General features: G+C 40.0%; 1 protein-coding gene across 8 annotated transcripts in view; it reads right to left on the bottom strand.

Moving 5' to 3' along the window:
• The window catches only part of tjp1a (tight junction protein 1a), a 202,861-nt gene that overhangs the window by 51,256 nt on the left and 132,377 nt on the right, over positions 1 to 19,228 (bottom strand). For all 8 annotated transcript variants that reach the window (XM_087982083.1, XM_043680314.2, XM_087982082.1 and 5 more), the window contains 8 exons: positions 16,375 to 16,478; positions 14,988 to 15,156; positions 14,487 to 14,634; positions 6,797 to 6,957; positions 6,385 to 6,490; positions 5,877 to 6,027; positions 4,486 to 4,594; positions 1,848 to 2,067 (listed from right to left, as the gene is read on the bottom strand). In XM_087982083.1, coding sequence (XP_087838209.1) covers positions 1,848 to 2,067; positions 4,486 to 4,594; positions 5,877 to 6,027; positions 6,385 to 6,490; positions 6,797 to 6,957; positions 14,487 to 14,634; positions 14,988 to 15,156; positions 16,375 to 16,478 — 1,168 coding nt within the window. The remainder of the gene's footprint in view (positions 1 to 1,847; positions 2,068 to 4,485; positions 4,595 to 5,876; positions 6,028 to 6,384; positions 6,491 to 6,796; positions 6,958 to 14,486; positions 14,635 to 14,987; positions 15,157 to 16,374; positions 16,479 to 19,228) is intronic.

The following is a 19,228-nucleotide window of genomic DNA, read 5'->3' as shown; positions in this document are numbered from 1 at the left end:
GGGAGATACTAGATGAGTATTTTCCATCAGTGTTTATTGTGGAGATGGATATGAAAGATAGCGAACGTGGAGAAATAAATAGAGACATCTTGAAAAATGTCCAAAATGTATAAAGGTGCATAAATCCCCAGGACCTGGTCAGGTGTACCTAGAGCTGTATGCGAAGCTCAGGGAAGAGATTGCTGGATCTCTTGCTGCAATATTTGTATCATCGATAGCCATAGGCAAGGTGACAGAAGAGGGGAGGTTGGCTAACACGGTGTCACTATTTAAGAAAAGTATACACCGGTTAGCCTGACATTGGTGATGGGCAAGTTGTTGGAGGGAATCCTGTGGGGCAGGATTTATATGTATTTGGAAAAGCAAGGACTGATTAGGGATAGTTAACATTGTGCATGGGAAATCATGTCTCACAAACTTTGACAAAGTAACAAAGAGGATTGATGAGGCAGAACAGTGAACATGATCTATGTCAAACGCCTACTGCAGTCCATACATTTCCTCATGATAGGCTCGTTAGCAAGGTTAGGTAACACCAGAAAGGGAGAACTATCTATTTGAATATGGAACTGGCTCAAAGGTAGAAGACAGAGGGCTGTGGAGGTTTGCTTTTCAGACTGAAGGCCCATGACTAGCAGAGTGCCACAAGGATCGGTGCTGGGTCCACTGCTTTTCATCATTTAAATAAATGGTCTGTACGTGAACATAGGAAGTGTAGTAAGTTTCCAGATGACACCAAAATTGGAGGTGTAGTGAATAGCAAAGGTTACCTCAGACTGCAATGGGATCTTGATCAGATGGTGTTTAATTTAGATAAGTGTGAGGTGCTGCATTTTGGGAAAGCAAATCTTAGCAGGACTTATACACTTAATGCTAAGGTCCTGGGGAGTGTTGCTTAACAAAGAGACCTTGGAGCGCAGATACATGGCACCTTGAAAGTGGAGTCGCAGGTAGGATAGTGAAGACAACATTTGGTTTGTTTTCCTTTCCTGGGTCAGAGCATCAAATATAGGAGTTGGGAGGTCATATTGCGGCTGTATAGGATATTGATTAGGCCATTATTGGAATACTGCATGCAGTTCTAGTCTCCCTGCAAAAGGAAGCACATTGTGAAACTTGAAAGGATTCAGAAAAGATTTACAAACATGTTGCCAGGGTCGGAGGGTTTGAGCTATAGGGAGAGGCTGAACAGACTGGGGCTATTCTCCATACAGTGCTAGAAGTTGAGACATAACCTTCTAGAGATTTATAAAATCATGAGGGGCACAGTTAGGGTAAATAGACAAGATTTATTACCCTGTAGGAGGAATCCTAAACTAGAGGGTGTAGGTTTACGGTGAGAGGGGAAAGATTTAAAAGAGACTCAATAGGCAATTTTCCATGCAGGGAGTGCTGAGTGTATGGAATGAGTTGCCAGATAAAGTGATGGAGGCTGGTATGATTCCAACATTTAAAAGGCATCTAGATGGGCATGTCGTTGGAAAGGTTCAGAGGGATATGGGCCAAATGCTGACAAATGGGACTAGATTTATTTAGGATATCTGGTCGGCATGGATGAGCTAAACCAAAGGATCAATTTCCCTGCTACACATCTCTATGACTGTATGTAAATTCTGTTTTAAAACAATCCTTACAAATATATTGGTTTGACAAACAAACAAAGCCCTAACCCTGACTGCTTTGGTTTCATTCCAATCCATCTTTTCTCCAGGCTGCTACTGGGACATTTCATTGACAATAGTAAAATCCTGTAATTTTAGGTGGGAATTCCTCACGTTTTACCATAGATATAAAATCATATTAACAAAAACAAAAATGTTCACTGGGTGCAAGTTCTGATCACACACCTGTTTCTGTTTGGAATGATGCCCCTTTCCACCTCCTTATGGTTTTTGCCAATTCGAATTGCAAGCCAGGAACCCAGCTTCCCATTATACAGTGTATCCACCACTCGGAATACCTCGCCTCTGTTAAAACTTAAACCATACGGCGATTCCTTTTCATAGTCAAAGTGAGTCCGTATGTAGAAAGAATCGCCCACATCAGATTCCACAATACGCCGGTAAACTAGAACAAATAAATAATGTGCTATGAAAGCAGCATTTAAGATAAGGACAATTTGAGAGAGAAAAAATACAATCTCAGGTAACAATATTTCAGCTGAATAAAAGGAAACTACAGAGGCATGAGGGAGCAACTGGGCAGAATCGACTGGGAAAGGAGCCTAGCACGAAAGACAGTGGAACAGCAATGACAAGAGCTTCTGGAAGTAATTCAGGAGACACAGCAGAGATTCATCCTACAGAAAAAGAAGAATGACACAGGGAGGATGAGGCAACCCACAGGTGACTAGGGAGGTCAGGGATAGCATCAAAGAGAAAGCATATAATGTGGCAAAGGGCAGTGGGAAACCAGAGGATTGGGAAGCTTACAAAGACCAAGAGGGTACAAACAAAAAAAAGGGAGAAGATTAAAAATGAGGGTAAGCAAGCCAGTAATGTAAAGGTAGACTGTCAGAGTTTCTTTAGATATATAAAGAACAAAAGAAAGGGAAAAGTGGACAGTGGTCTGCTGGAAAATAATATAGATGAGATAGTAATGGGGAACAAGGAAATGGCTAAGGAACTGAATAATTACTTCGTATCAGTCTTCACAGTGGAAGACAAGAGTAATTTCCCAGAAGTTAGAGAGTAAGGGGGCAGGGCTGAGTATAGCGGCCATCACCAAGGAGAAGGTGCTAGAAAACTGAATGGCCTGAAGGTGGATAAATGACTTGGACCAGATGGACTGCACCCTAAAGTTCTAAGAGACAAAACTGAAGAGATAGTGGAAGGGTCAGTGGCAACCTTTCAGGAATCACTAGAATCAGAAAGGTCCCAGAGGACTAGAAAATTGTTAATGCAACAACCATGTTTAAAAAGGGAATAAGGCAGAAAACGGAAAATTACAGACCAATTAACCTAACCTTGGACATGGGTAGGATCCTGGAACCCATTGCGAAGGATGAGATTTCTGAATACTTTGAAGCATATGGTAAAATAGGGCAGAGTGAGCATGGTTTCATCAAAGGTAGATCATGCCTGACAAATCTTCCAGAATTCTTTGAGGGAGTAACAAGCAGATTAGACCAAGGAGAACCAATGGATGTTATCTACTTAGACTCAAGGTGACCTTTGACAAGGTGACTAATGAGTAAGGCAAGGGCTCCATGGTCTACAGGTACGGTGCCAGCATGGATAGAAACCCGGCTATCTGGCAGAAAGACGAAAAATGGGGATAAAAAGGCCCTTCTCAGGGTGCCAGCCAGTGACAAGTGGTGTTCCGCGAGTGTTGGGATCACATCTTTTCACATTAAAGATCTCGATGAAGGAACCAAGGGCATTCAGGCTAAGTTTGCAGACGATACAAAGATAGGTAGCACTGAGGAGGTGGGGATGCTGCAGAAAGATTTGGATAGGTTGGGAGAGTTGGCACAGAAGTGACAGATGGAGTACAATGTGGGAAAACGTGTGGTCATGCACCTTAGTAGAAAGAACAAAGGCATGGACTATTTTCTAAAGGGGGGGGAACATTCAGAAGTCTGAAGTGCAAAAAGACTTGGGAGTTCTTGTCCAAGATTCCCTCAAATTAAACTTGCAGGTTGAATCAGTAGTTAGGAAGACAAATGTAACAATGGCATTTATTCTGAGATATAAAAGCAGGGATGTACTTCTGATGGTCTAATCAGACCACATTTGGAGCAGTTTCATAGGTTTGGGTCCCATATCTCAAGAATGATGTATTGGCCATGGACAGTATTCAGAAGAGTTTCACGAGAATGGTCCCTGGAATGAAAAGCTTAACATAAGAGGAACATTTGATGACTCTGGGTCTATTCTCGATGGAGTTTGAAAGGATGATGGGGGATGTAATTGAAAGTTTAAATACTGAATGGCCTGGACAGAGTGGATGTTGGGAAGATGTTTCCATTAGTAGGAGAGACTAGGGCCCGAGGGCACAGCCTTAGAGTAAAGGGAAGACCTTTTAGAACACAAGAAACTTCTTCAGTCAGAGAGTAGCAAATCTATGGGATTCACTGCCACAGAAAGCTGTGGATGCCAGGTTCTGGAGTATATTTAAGACAAAGATAGATAGGTTCTTGATAGTGAAGGGTTATGGGGAGAAAGCGGGAGAATGGGTTGAGAAACTTATCAGTCACGATTGAATGGCGGAGCAGGCTAGGTGGCCTGAACAGCCTAATTTCTGCTGCCATGTCTTTGGTCTAAGATGGGCCAAATTTGAAAATTTAATAATAGGAACAGGAGTAGGTCAATCAATTCCTTAAGTAACATTTCTCTTTCCAAACTTAAAGTTTTCTTGCATTAAGGATCTGTAGGATAATTTCAACAACTGGTTACACTTGCTTTGGAACAATTCTAAAACTTCCACTTTGAAGCTTCCACATCAAGCTTGGAGTGAATGAGAAAGTACAACGGAACAGCTCACCATCTTTCTTCTGCTGTGCAAGAATAGTGACCTCATCTCCTTTTGGAAGGTCAAGCAGGAACAGGACAGCTTCCTCACGGATGATATTTGCAAAGTCCACATTATTTACCTGTGAAGACGACATCTGAATGATAATGTCATACTTCCCAGTGCATTAAAAATATTAGATGCCCGTTTTAAATATTTCTTTTCAAGACTTTCCATAAAATACTGTCCACACCCAGCTAAGTTGAATTACTTACTATCTTTAAATGGGTTTTGAAAGTCTCACCAATAACATTATATTTTCATGAACCATAATAAACATCAATTTAAATTTCAGTTCCTATTCTGAATTGCAGTTTTGAAGAAAACTTAAATATTTGGATTAGTTATTTTAAATGATTTTATTTTTATTAGGACATTTCAGAGAGTAGTTAGGTCTAAGGACACATGTAGCATAAACTAAAAAAAGGCACTGTGGTTCAGTGGTTAGCAATGCTGCTTCAAGCACCAGGGATCTAGACTTGATTCTGCCCTCAGGCAACTGCCTGTGTGGAATTTGCATGCTCTCCCCATGTCTGCATGAGTTTCCTCCAGGTGCTCTGGCTTCTGCCCACAGTCCACAAATGTGCAAGTTAGGAGGACTGGCCATGCTAAATTACCCTGCCGTGTCCAGGGAGGTGTAGGTTAGGTGTACAAAGTTAAAAATCACACAACACCAGGTTATAGTCCTTTATCAGGTGATTGTGGAGGGCCCGATCGTAACACAGAATTTATAGCAAAAATTTGCAGTGTGATGTAACTGAAATTATACATTGAAGAATTGATTGTCTGTTAATCAATTCTTCAATGTATAATTTCAGTTACATCACACTGCAAACTTTTGCTATAAATTCTGTGTTATGATCGAGCCCTCCACAATCACCTGATGAAGGAGCGTCGCTCCGAAAGCTAGTGTGCTTCCAATTAAACCTGTTGGACTATAACCTGATGTTGTGTGATTTTTAACTTTGTACACCAGTCCAACACCGGCATATCCGAATTAGGTTAGGTGTGTTAACTATGGGAAATGCAGTGTTACAGAGATAATGTATGGGAATGGATCTGAGTGGAATGCTTTCCGAAGGGTCGGTGTAGACTCACGAGGCCAAATGGGCCTGTTTCCACACTGCAGGGATTGTATTCTATTAAAAGGTGGAGGATTTCCTTTCCTAAGGATTAGAGGACTCTGGATTTTATTGCATCTCCCTGATAACATTGTCAAACAGCATTATAGTTAAGTGGTTAGATACAAAATACAACTTTCCAAAAGTCACATGACAATTTTACTTCATTCATGGAAAGAATCAAATTTCATTAGGACTGCACTCAGTCAACCAACAGAATTCACTGCAAATATGTTGTCTTACTCTGAGGATCTGATCTCCTTCCTCTAAACCTTCTTTAGCTGCAGGACTATCTTCCAATACTCCAGCAACAAATATTCCCACATCATTTCCACCAGCCAGGCGCAGCCCAACACTTTCGCCCTTCTTAAACTTCACAAGCTTCATACTTGGTCTGAAAGAGAACATTGTGTGGTGTGAGACCACAGTAAAGAACAGTTAAACTGTTAACTCCACTGGCAAAACATGCTCAAGTTTTTTGGCGTAAACGGAACGTACATACAATGTATGGATATTCATTGCTTCCTGGTGTTTCTAGCATGAGACCATTGAGCAGTTTCCAAAATAAACAAATTAATAATTATCTGAAGCCCTGTGGATTAAGATTTAGATGATATCTTGTGTAAATCGTGAAGAGAAGAAAACTTCAGCTAAATTATCCAAACACATCAAGTTCTGTGTTATAGGTCGTGGAACAATCACATCATTTCTTAGCAGCACTACACTGGCGTGGGCAGAATTGCTGAATTACCTCAACATTCCATCATCATGCGACGAGTTTGGAATAGGTGCATCAGATGGGCTAACAGGCAAATCCACATCAGGCTGACCAGGTTGAGCATACACAGGCTTCGGTTCTGTAGAAATAGTTCATGTTAGGTATTGTTTTGTAATATAACTTCTCAAATTTAAAAGTAAGGGCATTCTTAAACCTTAATTGTGTCCTAACTAGTTATATTTACAGAAGAATTTCAAAAGATGTAAAAGTCTGAACTAATGTGACTGTAGTGATATATGTCTTCTTAACAGTAATCTTGTCATGTAGCAACGTGCAGAATCGATCAATTACACCTGCTAAACTCTCCAGCTGTCCCTTCTCCCAACAGTGCTTCTGAAAATAGCATAATTTCCTTCTGAACAATAATGATTTTTTTACAACAGACCTGGTAATGGAGGAACCTGTTTCTCTGTTCTCTCGTCAACAACTGCAGTCATAGGCTCTTCGACAGCTTTAGCTACAAACAACTCTTCGGTATTTTTCACTGGTGTGGACACAGCTCCAGCCTTGGGTCCTCTAATCACATCATCTTCACGAGATCTTTGACTAAACACAAATTTGAAAAGTTATCACTAGTTCACTTTTCAAACAAAGAAACTCTATGCATCTGGTGAGTACTCAGTGACATTGAAGCTTTGAATAACTTATTATAGTGTCATAAAACTATGGTTAAAAGGATTATGTCCTAGTCTTTTATCGAAGAAAGGTTTTTAAGACAGAAATGCCAAGATGTCCATTAAAAAATTGACAAGTTAACAGCTTGAGGGGCTTTGGGTTTCTTTTTAAAGTTAGAATAATAGAACCAGCCTGAATGGGTCTGGTCAAACTCTCACAGAACCCGAATTTTTAGTTTCTTAGTTTTGCTGGAAATCTCTTCTTGCTACAGTCTCGGAGTTCTCTTGAAGCATTTCCTCTTGGGCCAGAGTTGCATGTGAGACAATCTGTTTTGAATTTGCATTTTGCCAAGCATGAGTTTATGGGATGTAACTACTGTGATGAAGCTGCTCCTTTAACAAGGTTAGGTTGTCCTTGGTTTTTTTTCCCTTCAGGAGGTCGTAAAAACACAGGTTCCAAAAAGTCTGAGTTTGGATGAGTTTATGGGCTAATTTGTTTACAGCTAACAGATACTGCCTCAGGCACACGGCTTTCAAGTTACGAAAAAAAAGTTGTATAATGAAAGGGGAGTGGCCAGTTCTCCCAGCTCAGCTTTTCTCTGGTTTGGTTTTTTTGGTATGGAAACGCTGCTGGAATTCAGAAGCAAGCTCAGGCTGGTTCTCTCTCCAATTCCTACCTGTAAGGACTTGTATTTGATTTAACCTTTTGTGCCAAGGGATGTTTATGAGGATTGTTGCGAACAGCATCATTAGGTGGGATGATTGGTTTGGTTTTCTGATTAGTTATTTGGCATTCTGCTTCCTGCTCCTTGTGTTTCGTTCAGTAATCTTGTAAATAAATTCTGTTTTGTTTAAAACTAAGTGGTTTGACCAGCTGATTCTCTCCTGGAATACCCACTTTACACCAGAACAAGTGGTGGAGGCTAGTATAATTGCAACATTTAAAAGGCATCTGGATGGGTATATGAATAGGAAGAGTTTGGAGAGATATGGGCCGGGAGTTGGCAGGTGGGACTAGATTGGGTTGGGATATTCGGTCAGCATGGATGAGCAGACCAAAGAGTCTGTTTCCATGCTGTACATTTCTAGGACTTTAAAACAACTGGCACAGTTAGGGTCTGGGACACCTTCTTGAAACGTTTTGAGGGTTCTGGCCTGGTCTATAATACTATATTGGAACAGTTAATTAGTAACAGTTACTGTATCTATTATTCTGTTAAGTTCGCCAATAGAATTACAGCTCAGCCAATTCTTTTATTTCTTTGTTTTGATGTATTTTAACCACAGCTATGAATAAATTGTGTCTTACATAACATTGAGCAGTTTGGGCAATCGAATTGCATCTGGAACACAACATCTTAAAATTATCTTTCTAATAAAGAAAAAGGCAGGGTCTGGTCCATGACAAACGGGGGGCTCGTCAGAATCAAAATATCTAAGTCCGGGTTAGGCTTTGGATTATTGAACTCTCAGGCAGAGAGTGGCAAGTGTTACTGGTCTTAATTTCAGGAGGTGAATTCAGTTGGTTTACACAGGGTATAATTGTGTGGTAATGGCTCTTTCAGGCACTAAGAGGTTTCGGGAGGGGGGTGTGGAAGAAGTACTTCATGACTTTTATGGAAAAGGAGCAAAGCAAAACTTTTGGATGTAGCAAACAAGCTGGAATTGGGGTTTCCTATGTCTACAAGGAAAGGGGAGATAGTTGAGGCAATAATGCAGTATTTAGAATTGCCAGAAATGCCATTAGACTCTTTGGAAAATTAAATTCAATTGTTAAAATTAAATTGCAAATGCAGGAGCTTGAATGTGAAAGGGAAATTAAACAGACTGGATTACAATTTAAAGCCAAAGAAAAAGGAGAGACCAGAGCCCGAGACGAAAGGGAGCAACAGCAAGAGTCCCAGACGAAAAAGGAGCAAGAGGGAAAACCAGAGAAAGACAGACGAAAAGGAGAAACAGAGTTGTTGAACTTCAGAGATTGGAACGGAGAACTCACAGTCGACTTAAACTAAGGGTTATAGATATCAAATGAAAGAGTAGTAATGAGGACAGTGATGGAGAGCAATTCCATCATAGTCAACAGCCCAGTGGGGATCTGTTTAAATCTATCCAAGCGTTGCCTAAGTTCAATGAGAAGGATGTCGAAACCTTTTTCATTTCATTTGAGAAAGTGGTAAAACAAATTAAATGGACGGTGGCCATGTGGGTATTTTTGATCCAAACGAAAGTTGGTAGCAGAGCTACTGAAGTAATTGCATCACCATCAAACAGAGGTCTTTGGGGAGTACAACGAGGTGAAAAAATGCCATCGTATTATAAGAATTATATGTAGTATTATATGAACATGTACCAGAAGCCTACAGATAACATTTCAGGAACTTAAGGAGAGAACTTGGTCAAATGTATATTGAGTGTGAAAGAATCAAACAAAGAAAGAGGATAAAATTCATCAAATATATGACATTCTTAGACAATTATTGAGGAGGAGTTAAAAAATTCAGTTCACACAAGACAGAGGGCGGTGGTGGAGGGTTGCTTTTCAAACAGGAGGCCTGTGACCAGTGGTGTGCCACAAGGATCAGTGCTGGGTCCACTGCTTTGCCACTTTTATAAAGGATTTGGATGTGAATATAGGAGGTATAGTTAGTAAGTTTGCAGATGACACCAAAACTGGAGGTGTAATGGACAATGAAGAAGCTTATCTCTGATTACAACGGGATCTTGAGCAAATGGGCCAATGGGCTGAGGACAGGCAGTTGGAGTTTAATTTAGATAAATGGGAGGTGGCTGCATTTTGGGAAAGCAAATCAGGACAGAACTTATACATTTAATGGTAAGGTCCTAGGGAATGTTGCTGAACAAAGAGACCTTGGAGTGAAGATTCATAGCCCCTTGAAAGTAGAGTCGCAGGTAGATAGGTTAATGAAGGAGAAATTTGGCATGCTTTATTGGTCAGAGCACTGACTATAGGGGTTGGGAGGGCTTGTTGCAGATGTACAGGACATGGGTTAAGTCACTTTTGGAATATTGCATGCAATTCTGGTCTCCTTCCTATCGGAAGGATGCTGTGAAACTTGAAAGGGTTCACAAAAGGTTTACAAGGATGTTCTGGATGTAGATTTGCTCTCTGAACTGGAAGGTTCCCCAAGGAAACCCAAACATAGAAACAGAAAGCAGGTTACACCACTAGTGCTTCATTCGAAGGCTCACTGAAGATGTTACCGTATGGTGACGAAACGTCTGAAAGCGAACCTTCCAGCTCAGCGAGCAAACCTACATCCAGAACCTCAACTTGAACTACAAATCTTCTCAAAACTCGCTTATTGCCAGGATTGGAGGACTTGAGCTATAGGGAGGGGCTGCAACAGTTTTCCCTAGAGCGTCAGAGACTGAAGGGTGCCCTTATAGAGGCTTATAAAATCATGAGGGGCATGGATAACATAAACAAAGTCTTTTCCCCGAGTTGGGGCAGTCCAGAACTAGAGGGTTTAGGTTTAGGGTGAGAGGGGAAAGATATAAAAGGGACCTAAGGAGCAACTTTTTCACGCAGAGGGTGGTGCATGGATGGAAAGAGCTGCCAGAGGAAGTGATGGAGGCTGGTACAATTGCAACATTTAAGAGGCATTTGGATGGGTATATGAATAGGAAGGGTTTGGAGGGATGGAGGGATATGGGCCAAGTGTTGGCAAATGGGACTTAATTAGGCTGCTATGTCTGGTCAGCATGGACGAGTTGAACCGAAGGGTTTGTTTCCATGCTGTGTTTCTCTATGAAATAGTGAGAATTCACGTGGAAGAGCAGAGACTTAAAACTCCAAAATAAGCAGCAGAAATGGCAGATGATTGTGAGCTGATACATAAATCAAAAAAATTTGGCTTCTGACATCAATTTTGATCTGTGAGGGATAGAAATAGGGGGAGAGAGAAATCTTCAGGTGGTGAGAGAAAAGGAAATCTCACTGAAGATAGTTTGTCATATGAATTACCAGATGATGGTCAATTGCAAAGAAGGAAAACTTAAACCAAAATACAGAAATATTTTTGCTGGCCTGGACTGCATAGGGATGTGGTTGAATTTTGCTGGAGATGTCATGTGTGTCAAGTAATTGGAAAACCATAGGCAGTGATAAAACCAACACCCTTAATACCCATTCCTGCATTTGAGGAACCTTTTACAATGGTCTTTATTGATTGTGCCAGGAGCCCTACCTTAAACAATTTGCTGACCATAATGTTAGTTCTAGATTTCCAGAGGCCTTTCTATTATGCAGCATCATGGCTAAAAGGACTGTAGCAGAGGTACTCTTTTTTTTCCCACTAGATATAGAGTACCCTCAGAGATAAAACTGGATCAAGGGTCAACTTTTACAAAGAAGGATAACTTAGGAATAAAATAACTCAAACCCACTGTGTACCATTCACAATCGCAAGCAGCATTAGAATGGTGGCATCAAACTTTAAAAACTGCATTGAGGGCTTATAGTCAAGACTATTCAGAGGACTGGGATAAAGGAATTACATTTGTAATTTTTGTAATTAGGGATGCACCAAAAACACCAACCAAATTCAGTCCATTTGGATTAGTTTTTGGGAAATGAGGAGAGAGGACTACTGAAATTAAGGAAACATTGTTGTGGTTCTGTTCGCCGAGCTGGGAATTTGTGTTGCAGACGTTTCGTCCCCTGTCTAAGTGACATCCTCAGTGCTTGGGAGCCTCCTGTGAAGCGTTTCTGTGATCTTTCCTCCGGCATTTGTAGTGGTTTGAATCTGCCACTTCTGGTTGTCAGTTCCAGCTGTCCGTTGCAGTGGCCGGTATATTGGGTCCAGGTCGATGTGCTTATTGACTGAATCTGTGGATGAGTGCCATGCCTCTAGGAATTCAGAGAACAGCCAGGGAATTCCTAGAGGCATGGCACTCATCCACAGATTCAGTCAATAAGCACATCGATCTGGACCCAATATACCGGCCACTGCAACAGACAGCTGGAACTGACAACCGGAAGCGGCAGATTCAAACCACTACAAATGCCGGAGGAAAGATCACAGAAGCGCTTCACAGGAGGCTCCCAAGCACTGAGGATGTCACCTAGACAGGGGACGAAATGTCTGCAACACAAATTCCCAGCTCGGCGAACAGAACCACAACAATGAGCACCCGAGCTACAAATCTTTTCACAAACTTTAAGGAAACATTGGTGAGTCAGAGCTCAGATATCACATATTTGGACTATGCGCCAGCCATATTTTTGAGTACTATTTTTTTTACAACCCACTAGAACCTTTCCCAGATCCAGGGAGTTTTGGAAAATTCTAATCAATGGATCCACTGTCTCTGCTGCCATTTCCTTTATGACCCTAGGATGTAGGCCATTAGGGCTTGAGAACTTGTTCACCTTCAATCCTAAAGGTTTGCTCAGTACTTTTCCCCAGTGATGATTGTTTTAAGTTCCTCCCTTTCTACAATCTTTGTGGGTGCACCACCCCAATAACAGGTTATACAATGAAAACTGAAGTAAAACATTGAGTTAGTAACTTTGCCATTTGTATTCTTCATCATCAACTCTCCAGTCTCACTATCCAAGTGATCAGCATTCATCTTACCTACTCTCTTCCAGTTATGCAGTAAACCTTTTATTAACCAACCGTATGGAACCAGATTTGCGCCGATTGATCAAATGTTGCAGTTAATCAAGAGATCCACAAATAATAAATATAAAATCATACACTAAGATAATTGAAACATGATGCAGGAGGTATAAACATCACTGTTATGCTTTACTTATTGCATTAATCACTTAAATAATAATGCAACTTTGTATTAAACTTACCAGCAGACATCCTTCTCACTTGCATCCTCAACTGACTACTGAGACATCATGCTAATCCATTAAAAACTTTGGATATTTGAGTATTATTATTAAGTGTGCCAGCTAAAATAAAGTGTGCCAGTTAAAATAAATTTATCTTTACATTAGACAGCAAATTTGACCCAATGCCTGAATTATTATTGATCTGTTTTGTTTTCATTCAGCTTTCAAGCAAAATAGCCAACATTATCCTAACTTTCAGAACAGGAAGCATTGCAAAGGAAAAACACTGTCATTGTTTGTCAAACAAATTAATTTAGCTCTGCCAGCACAAAATATAGTTTGTGCCAGAAAGCACATGGGGACATTTTCCAAAGATACTTAGTGCTGTTTAATTATAGCTTCTGAAAATGGTTTGTACATTGATATAAAACCAACAATGACAAAACTACAAACTTAAACTGCAATTCAGCCATGTTAGCATTAGGTTGTCTTTCCGATGATACTGAAGAAAGAAGAAAGTGAACAAACGTTAATTTGTGTGATGTGAAGCAGCAGCCACACTGACGCTATCAAGCATGGCTCCTTGACAGAATCTGGGGGATCTTAACAAGTTATGTGAACCAACATGGCTGCTGCTACATATCACTGCATGTGCATACACTCTTAAATTAAGAATACTATTGGTATCAAGCCATTTTATTCTTCGGTAGACATGTAACAACATAAAATGTTATTTGCTGACTTGCACAAAGGCCTGAAATAACTGGAGTGTATTATTTAATATTTCAATATTATACCTTCAATGTTCACTCATTCTTTGTGCATTCATGTCATTCACTAAACAGTGCCAAAAATAATGCACTGTGTATGTGGTCAAAATTCTCACTGACAATCTAAATGGTAGGAAGCTAAAGCAATCAATATTTAGCTTTGTGCAGCATCCCAAATTTAACCTTTGTTAATATACATGCTAGGGTGACAAGAACCAAAGGACTCAAAAGTGGAACTCTATACCCACACAGAAGTATTGTGCCAATCCTGTAGAATGGAATTTGCTGTCAGGGGAGCTCAGAGAACACAACAAACCAAAAAAAAACTGGACAGCTTAAGAAAAACCTGAAAATGACTTGTTGTTGACTCGAGTGCCAATAACCTGAAACACAGGGAGGCCTTTCAACTGCATGCAGCTGTTCTCACTGCTGTCTCTTATCCACCTAATTGATCACGTATCTAGCTCAATCCAATCTTTTTACAGAGGCAAACACATGCACATTAAGCATTTGGTAATAATATGACAATCCTTTCCACTTTCCTTTAAACTTTTAAATTATTTTAAGAGAAATGCGCTGCCTTCACACAGATTTCGAAGGTCTATCTAGCTGCCCAACAGAATTAAATTAGTTACTATCAAACCAGAGATAGTACAGACACAGTAAGAGAAATGATTAAAAGGATGATTTTTCCCCAGACCATTGAATATCCAAACAGATTAGTAACTTTGCAGCTGTTATGGGTAGGTTAAAAAGTTATTGACTTGTTCTATGGTCTTACCATCTAGAATTTCATGTGAAGCAAAAGCTACAAAATATGTCCAAGAGCAGTGCAAACCTTGACGCAAGGTAAGGCCTCATTAAAAAGGGCAAAAAGCCTACCTCCCGTTACTGATGGGCTGTGGAGAATGGTGTGAATGGTCAGACCAGTCTGACCGTTTGTCTGGCGAACGTGAACGATTGCGTAGCCGTGGTCTTTCATTTGAACGGTTGGAATGATCAGATACCAATGAATGAATTTCTGAAATATCTAAACAAAATTCACAAATCATCTTGTTACTACAGGAAAAACTCAAAATACAAAAACTATTCACTGATTTCACAAAAACGTATTTCTACAATAAAACATTTAACTTGGGAAAATATTGAGTATCTTCACATCGTGCACACAGTAACTGTTCAAGTCCCAAAGAGAACAATTTGAATTCTATTAGGAACGAAGCTGACAATGAAAGCCTGACATTTCCTAGTACACGCTCAGTATTCCTCTGGTGAACAACTAAACACATTAAGTTTAGGCTCAGCATGTCACTTGCATTGAAAAGGTCTAAAAGGTAAGCAATTACACCACTGTCCTTGAAAGACTTTTAGTTCAAAACTTACCATCTCTTTCAGAAGCATTTGCAGAGGGAATGCTGTCATCCAAATCAGGCACGTTAAGGAGAGTGGCTCTCTCATCTCTCTGCACCACCATTTTAAGCTTCCCCTTTGACCTCTCAATTAGCTTCTTTGCATCTCCTAGTGACATGTTTTCTGTCACAGTACCATTGATCTATAACGGAACAAAAGAACCACAATAAGGAAGAAACTGGTGCCTGACCATAAATAGGTCTTCATCTGAAGGCAGCAGTCAGAGTGATACAATAGCTTCTTCTATGTACTAAAAATTAAAACAGTACTAACATTTTCTCATACAGCAAACATTCTCTTCCCCGTCAGCAGTCCCTACCCATTGTAGGGGAATGGTCTGGGAGGGTTGCGCTTCAGTGGGTCGGTGTGGACTTGTTGGGCCAAAGGGCCTGTTTCCACACTAAGTAATCTAATCTAATCATACCCTCAAATGTATCAACATTAACTTCAGTTATAGTAGTGCAAAACCCTCTACACCACAAGAATTGTTTAAATAGAGCCAAGATTAGAAAAACATTTGTCAATTAATTTAATAAAACAAGATTTTTTTTCTGTTGAGCTTGGACTGTTATGAACTATATTTTCAAGTTGAGAAAGGTTTGGTCAAAGTGCCCTTTAGTTGAATGAAACAGTGACAGCCCTTTAAACTGCCAGAGACTTCAGACACAAGTGTCTTCCCTAACTGGTAATCACTGCAGAAAGACTTCCAACGTGTTCAGATGAATGTGAATTCCAACATACTTTTTCTTTCTTCTGTTCTCTCACTCATCCCAGCTGGAGCACAAATTCTATGATCATCAGTCAACCTCCATTATCTTGCCCATTTCTCCATGTCAGAATAGACAATGAGAAGCAGTAAATTATTTCATTACAAACAGAATCCAATTCTGTTGTGTCTACACTTGAATGCCATCAGGCATGACACAACTTTAATCCTAATTTAGAAATGAAGGCATATTCTGGATTCTCACCAGGTGCCTAGATGATGCCAACTTAGGAGACCAGAATTAGGGCATGAAACTTGCTTGAGCTACAGGGTTCAGCTATGTACTGAATAAATTCATGTTGCCATCAAGAACACCTATTGCTTTAGATGTTCTCTAAACAATAAAAGCGCTGGATTCCTTATCAAATGACATATATTTAAATATTATCGAACTGGCATTTATGGGACAATTACAAAATTGTTTCACGTTATTTTCATCCGAAAGAGCAGTAAACAGCCGGGATCAAAGCCTCCCTGTCGAACCACTTGAACACTGACTAGATAAATGCATTTTCAAAATCAAGGTTTGGTGTCAAATCTGAAGAGGAGGGACATTTTCATGTTTTTAAGATGGGAACTAGAAAAGTGACCAACCTTCAATACTACATCTCCCTCATGAATGTTGCCGTCCTTGGCAGCCAGCCCCTCTGATGAAATCTCCTTTACAAAAATGTGGCTTGCTAATCGCAGACCGTACTCTGAAAAACAACTGACAGTTACTGACAAAGGAAATTGACATTGGACAGAAAATTGTACTTTGCTCCATGGAACAGGATATTCCAAGGCAGAAATTCTTCAGATAAACAGTTTCAAAACACCATGAATCAAAATCAAATTTTGCAGGCATCATTACCATTAAATTGTCTCCTATCTGTTTAGATCAAGCCATCTTCTCTTCACATTTTTCACTGAGCACAAATAGCAATGTCATGAAGAGGCAGATGCTTGCTTGTGCAATACTAGCAATACTAAAGCAAGTGCCAGCACAGCTTTTGTAATTTAGTAATCAACATCTGCATCTCCAACTTTCAGACATCTACTAAACAATTTATTTATTTGTCACTTGAATGATATGCTAAAATTCCAGCAGAGCAGAGGTTAAACATAAACCTTTGACCACCTGAGCCGCTCCCCCTATACAAAAAGGGAAGTGTTGCAAAAAGGACATAAGGCGCCTACAAAGGGATATAGATCTAGCAAATGGAACATGATGTAAGAAATTGTTCACACTGGCAGAAAAAATATTTAAAATAACATTGTCCAAAAGATGACATGTTGCAGAGCTCTGAATCCAAAAAGTTCTGGATGTATTACAGAAGGTTAGAATGCAGATACAGCAAGTAGTCAGGAAAGCTAATATATGAATTGAATACAGCAGTAGGGAGGTTATGCTTCAATTATATAGAACATTATTGAAACCACATCTGGTGTACAACACTGATGACCATATTTTCAGAAGGTTGTTAATGCATTCAAAGGTGTTCAGAGAAGAAGGTTTATTCAATTTATACTTGAAATGAGTGGATTGCCTTATGAGCAAAGACTAGACAAGTGGGCCTGTACATTGAGAGTCAGAGGTGACATAACTGAAACTTAGTATCCTGAAGATTAATTGGGTGGATGTCAAAAGGATGGTTCCTGTTGTGGGAGACTCCACATCTCGGGGTCATAGATTAAGAATAAGGGAGTGTCCATTTAAGACCAGTGAAGAAATTTTTTTTCCCTCTGAGGGTTGACTGTCCTTGGAATTCCTCAAAAGGCAGTGGATGCACAACCCTTAAATATTCTAAAGAAAGAGAGAGAGACAGATTTTTGATTACCAAGAGAATGAAAGATTATCAGGGATATGCAGGAATGTAGAGTTAAGGTTAAAATCAGATCAGTCATGACTTATTGAATGTCGGAGCAGGCTTGAAGTGAGAAGTTGCCTACTCCTTTTCCTTATTTGAATGTTGATATGCACCGACGTGCTATCAAGGTCATGAAGAACAGAGCATCCGGCAGAGCTCAGAACACAATGAAGAAAAACAAAAACTTGGGTTATGTTGCTGAAATGGTGAACAGTTGTTGTAACTCATGATAAAAGCTCACACACAAAGACAAACTTTGATAAATACCAAGATCAACAGATAGCTATGGAACCACGTACAAACAAGAAGCCAGCAACTTACACACCTTTCTGAATTTTCTATTTTAAAAAACCCAAAACCAAATAGTAGGAACAGATTTCAAACTAAAATATTACTTTTTTTTAAAAAAAAAAAGGACCAAACGTTGCAGCAGCTGACAGTTCACGTGTGTACCTCATACCAGAGACCTGGGTCCTTTCGACATAACCAGTTAGAATCATAGAATTCCTACAGTGTGAAAACAGGCTATTTGGCCCAACAAGTTCACAATGACCCTCCAAAGAGTATTCCACCCCGATCAATTCCCTTACCTTATTATTCCAAATTTCCACTGACGAATGCACCAACTACACATCCTTGAATATTATGGGCAATTTAACATGGTCAATTCACCTAACCTGCACATCTTTGGATTGTGGGGGAAACCGGAGAACCCGGAAGAAACCCATGCAGATATGGGGAGAATGTGCAAATTCCACACCATTCAGTTGCCAGAGACTGGATTTGGCGCTGTGATGCAACAGTGCTAACCACTGAGCCACTGTGCTACCCAGTTCTAAGCCTTTAATTTGCTAGTGCAATATATTTATATTGCAGTTTATATATCAGTTTATAATAAGGATGGATAATGAATAAATTTCAATATTTGTGAATGCAATTGTGACTTGTAGATTGATCCCTGCCAACTCTCTAACGGCTAAACTACATGATTTGCATTAACTTCAGAGAAGGTATTGTGAAATAACAAAAAAATTTAGAAATTTATGGACACCATTCTCAATCTACAGCAAAATGGCTATCAGAGCAGAACTTCACATTTGCAATTGCTCCACTGTAATCTTCAGCACTGCACTTAAACTCTCACTCTTAACTTTTTCACTGCCATAATGGACTCTGACCAACGTCAAAAACAAACAAAACAAAAATCAACCACGGAGCAGACTGAACCCTGTTTGCACCATTCTGCTCCCATAGGCAAAGTAGGAAACCACTTTAAAAATAAAGAACCATCTATCTCAGAAAGCATGCTGACCACAAAGTGGAGCCCTGCATAAAAGCTTTTTCTTAATAACCTACAATTTTGTGACCATCCTGTTTGATATGAGTATCCAACTGTACTGCATTGAATTGTCCCATTCTCTAAACCTTTGACCACTTGAGCGGCTCCCCTGTGTCAGGTGACAGTGCAGGGGTCCTACAGTTTAGATTTTTACTTTTGACCACTCTTGGGTATTTAGCCAGCATATCAGTTTCCACTGCCTCACACTAATCAACGCTCTCCCATCAGAAAAGCACTAGTTTGCATCTCAGCCTGAAGT

Source organism: Chiloscyllium plagiosum, unplaced genomic scaffold, assembly GCF_037043375.1.
Source record: "Chiloscyllium plagiosum isolate Xiang-an unplaced genomic scaffold, Cpla_swu_hap1 HiC_scaffold_42, whole genome shotgun sequence".
Taxonomy (NCBI): domain Eukaryota; kingdom Metazoa; phylum Chordata; class Chondrichthyes; order Orectolobiformes; family Hemiscylliidae; genus Chiloscyllium; species Chiloscyllium plagiosum.
Note: the sequence above shows the minus strand (reverse complement) of the source record. Positions and strands in the feature narration are given on the sequence as shown.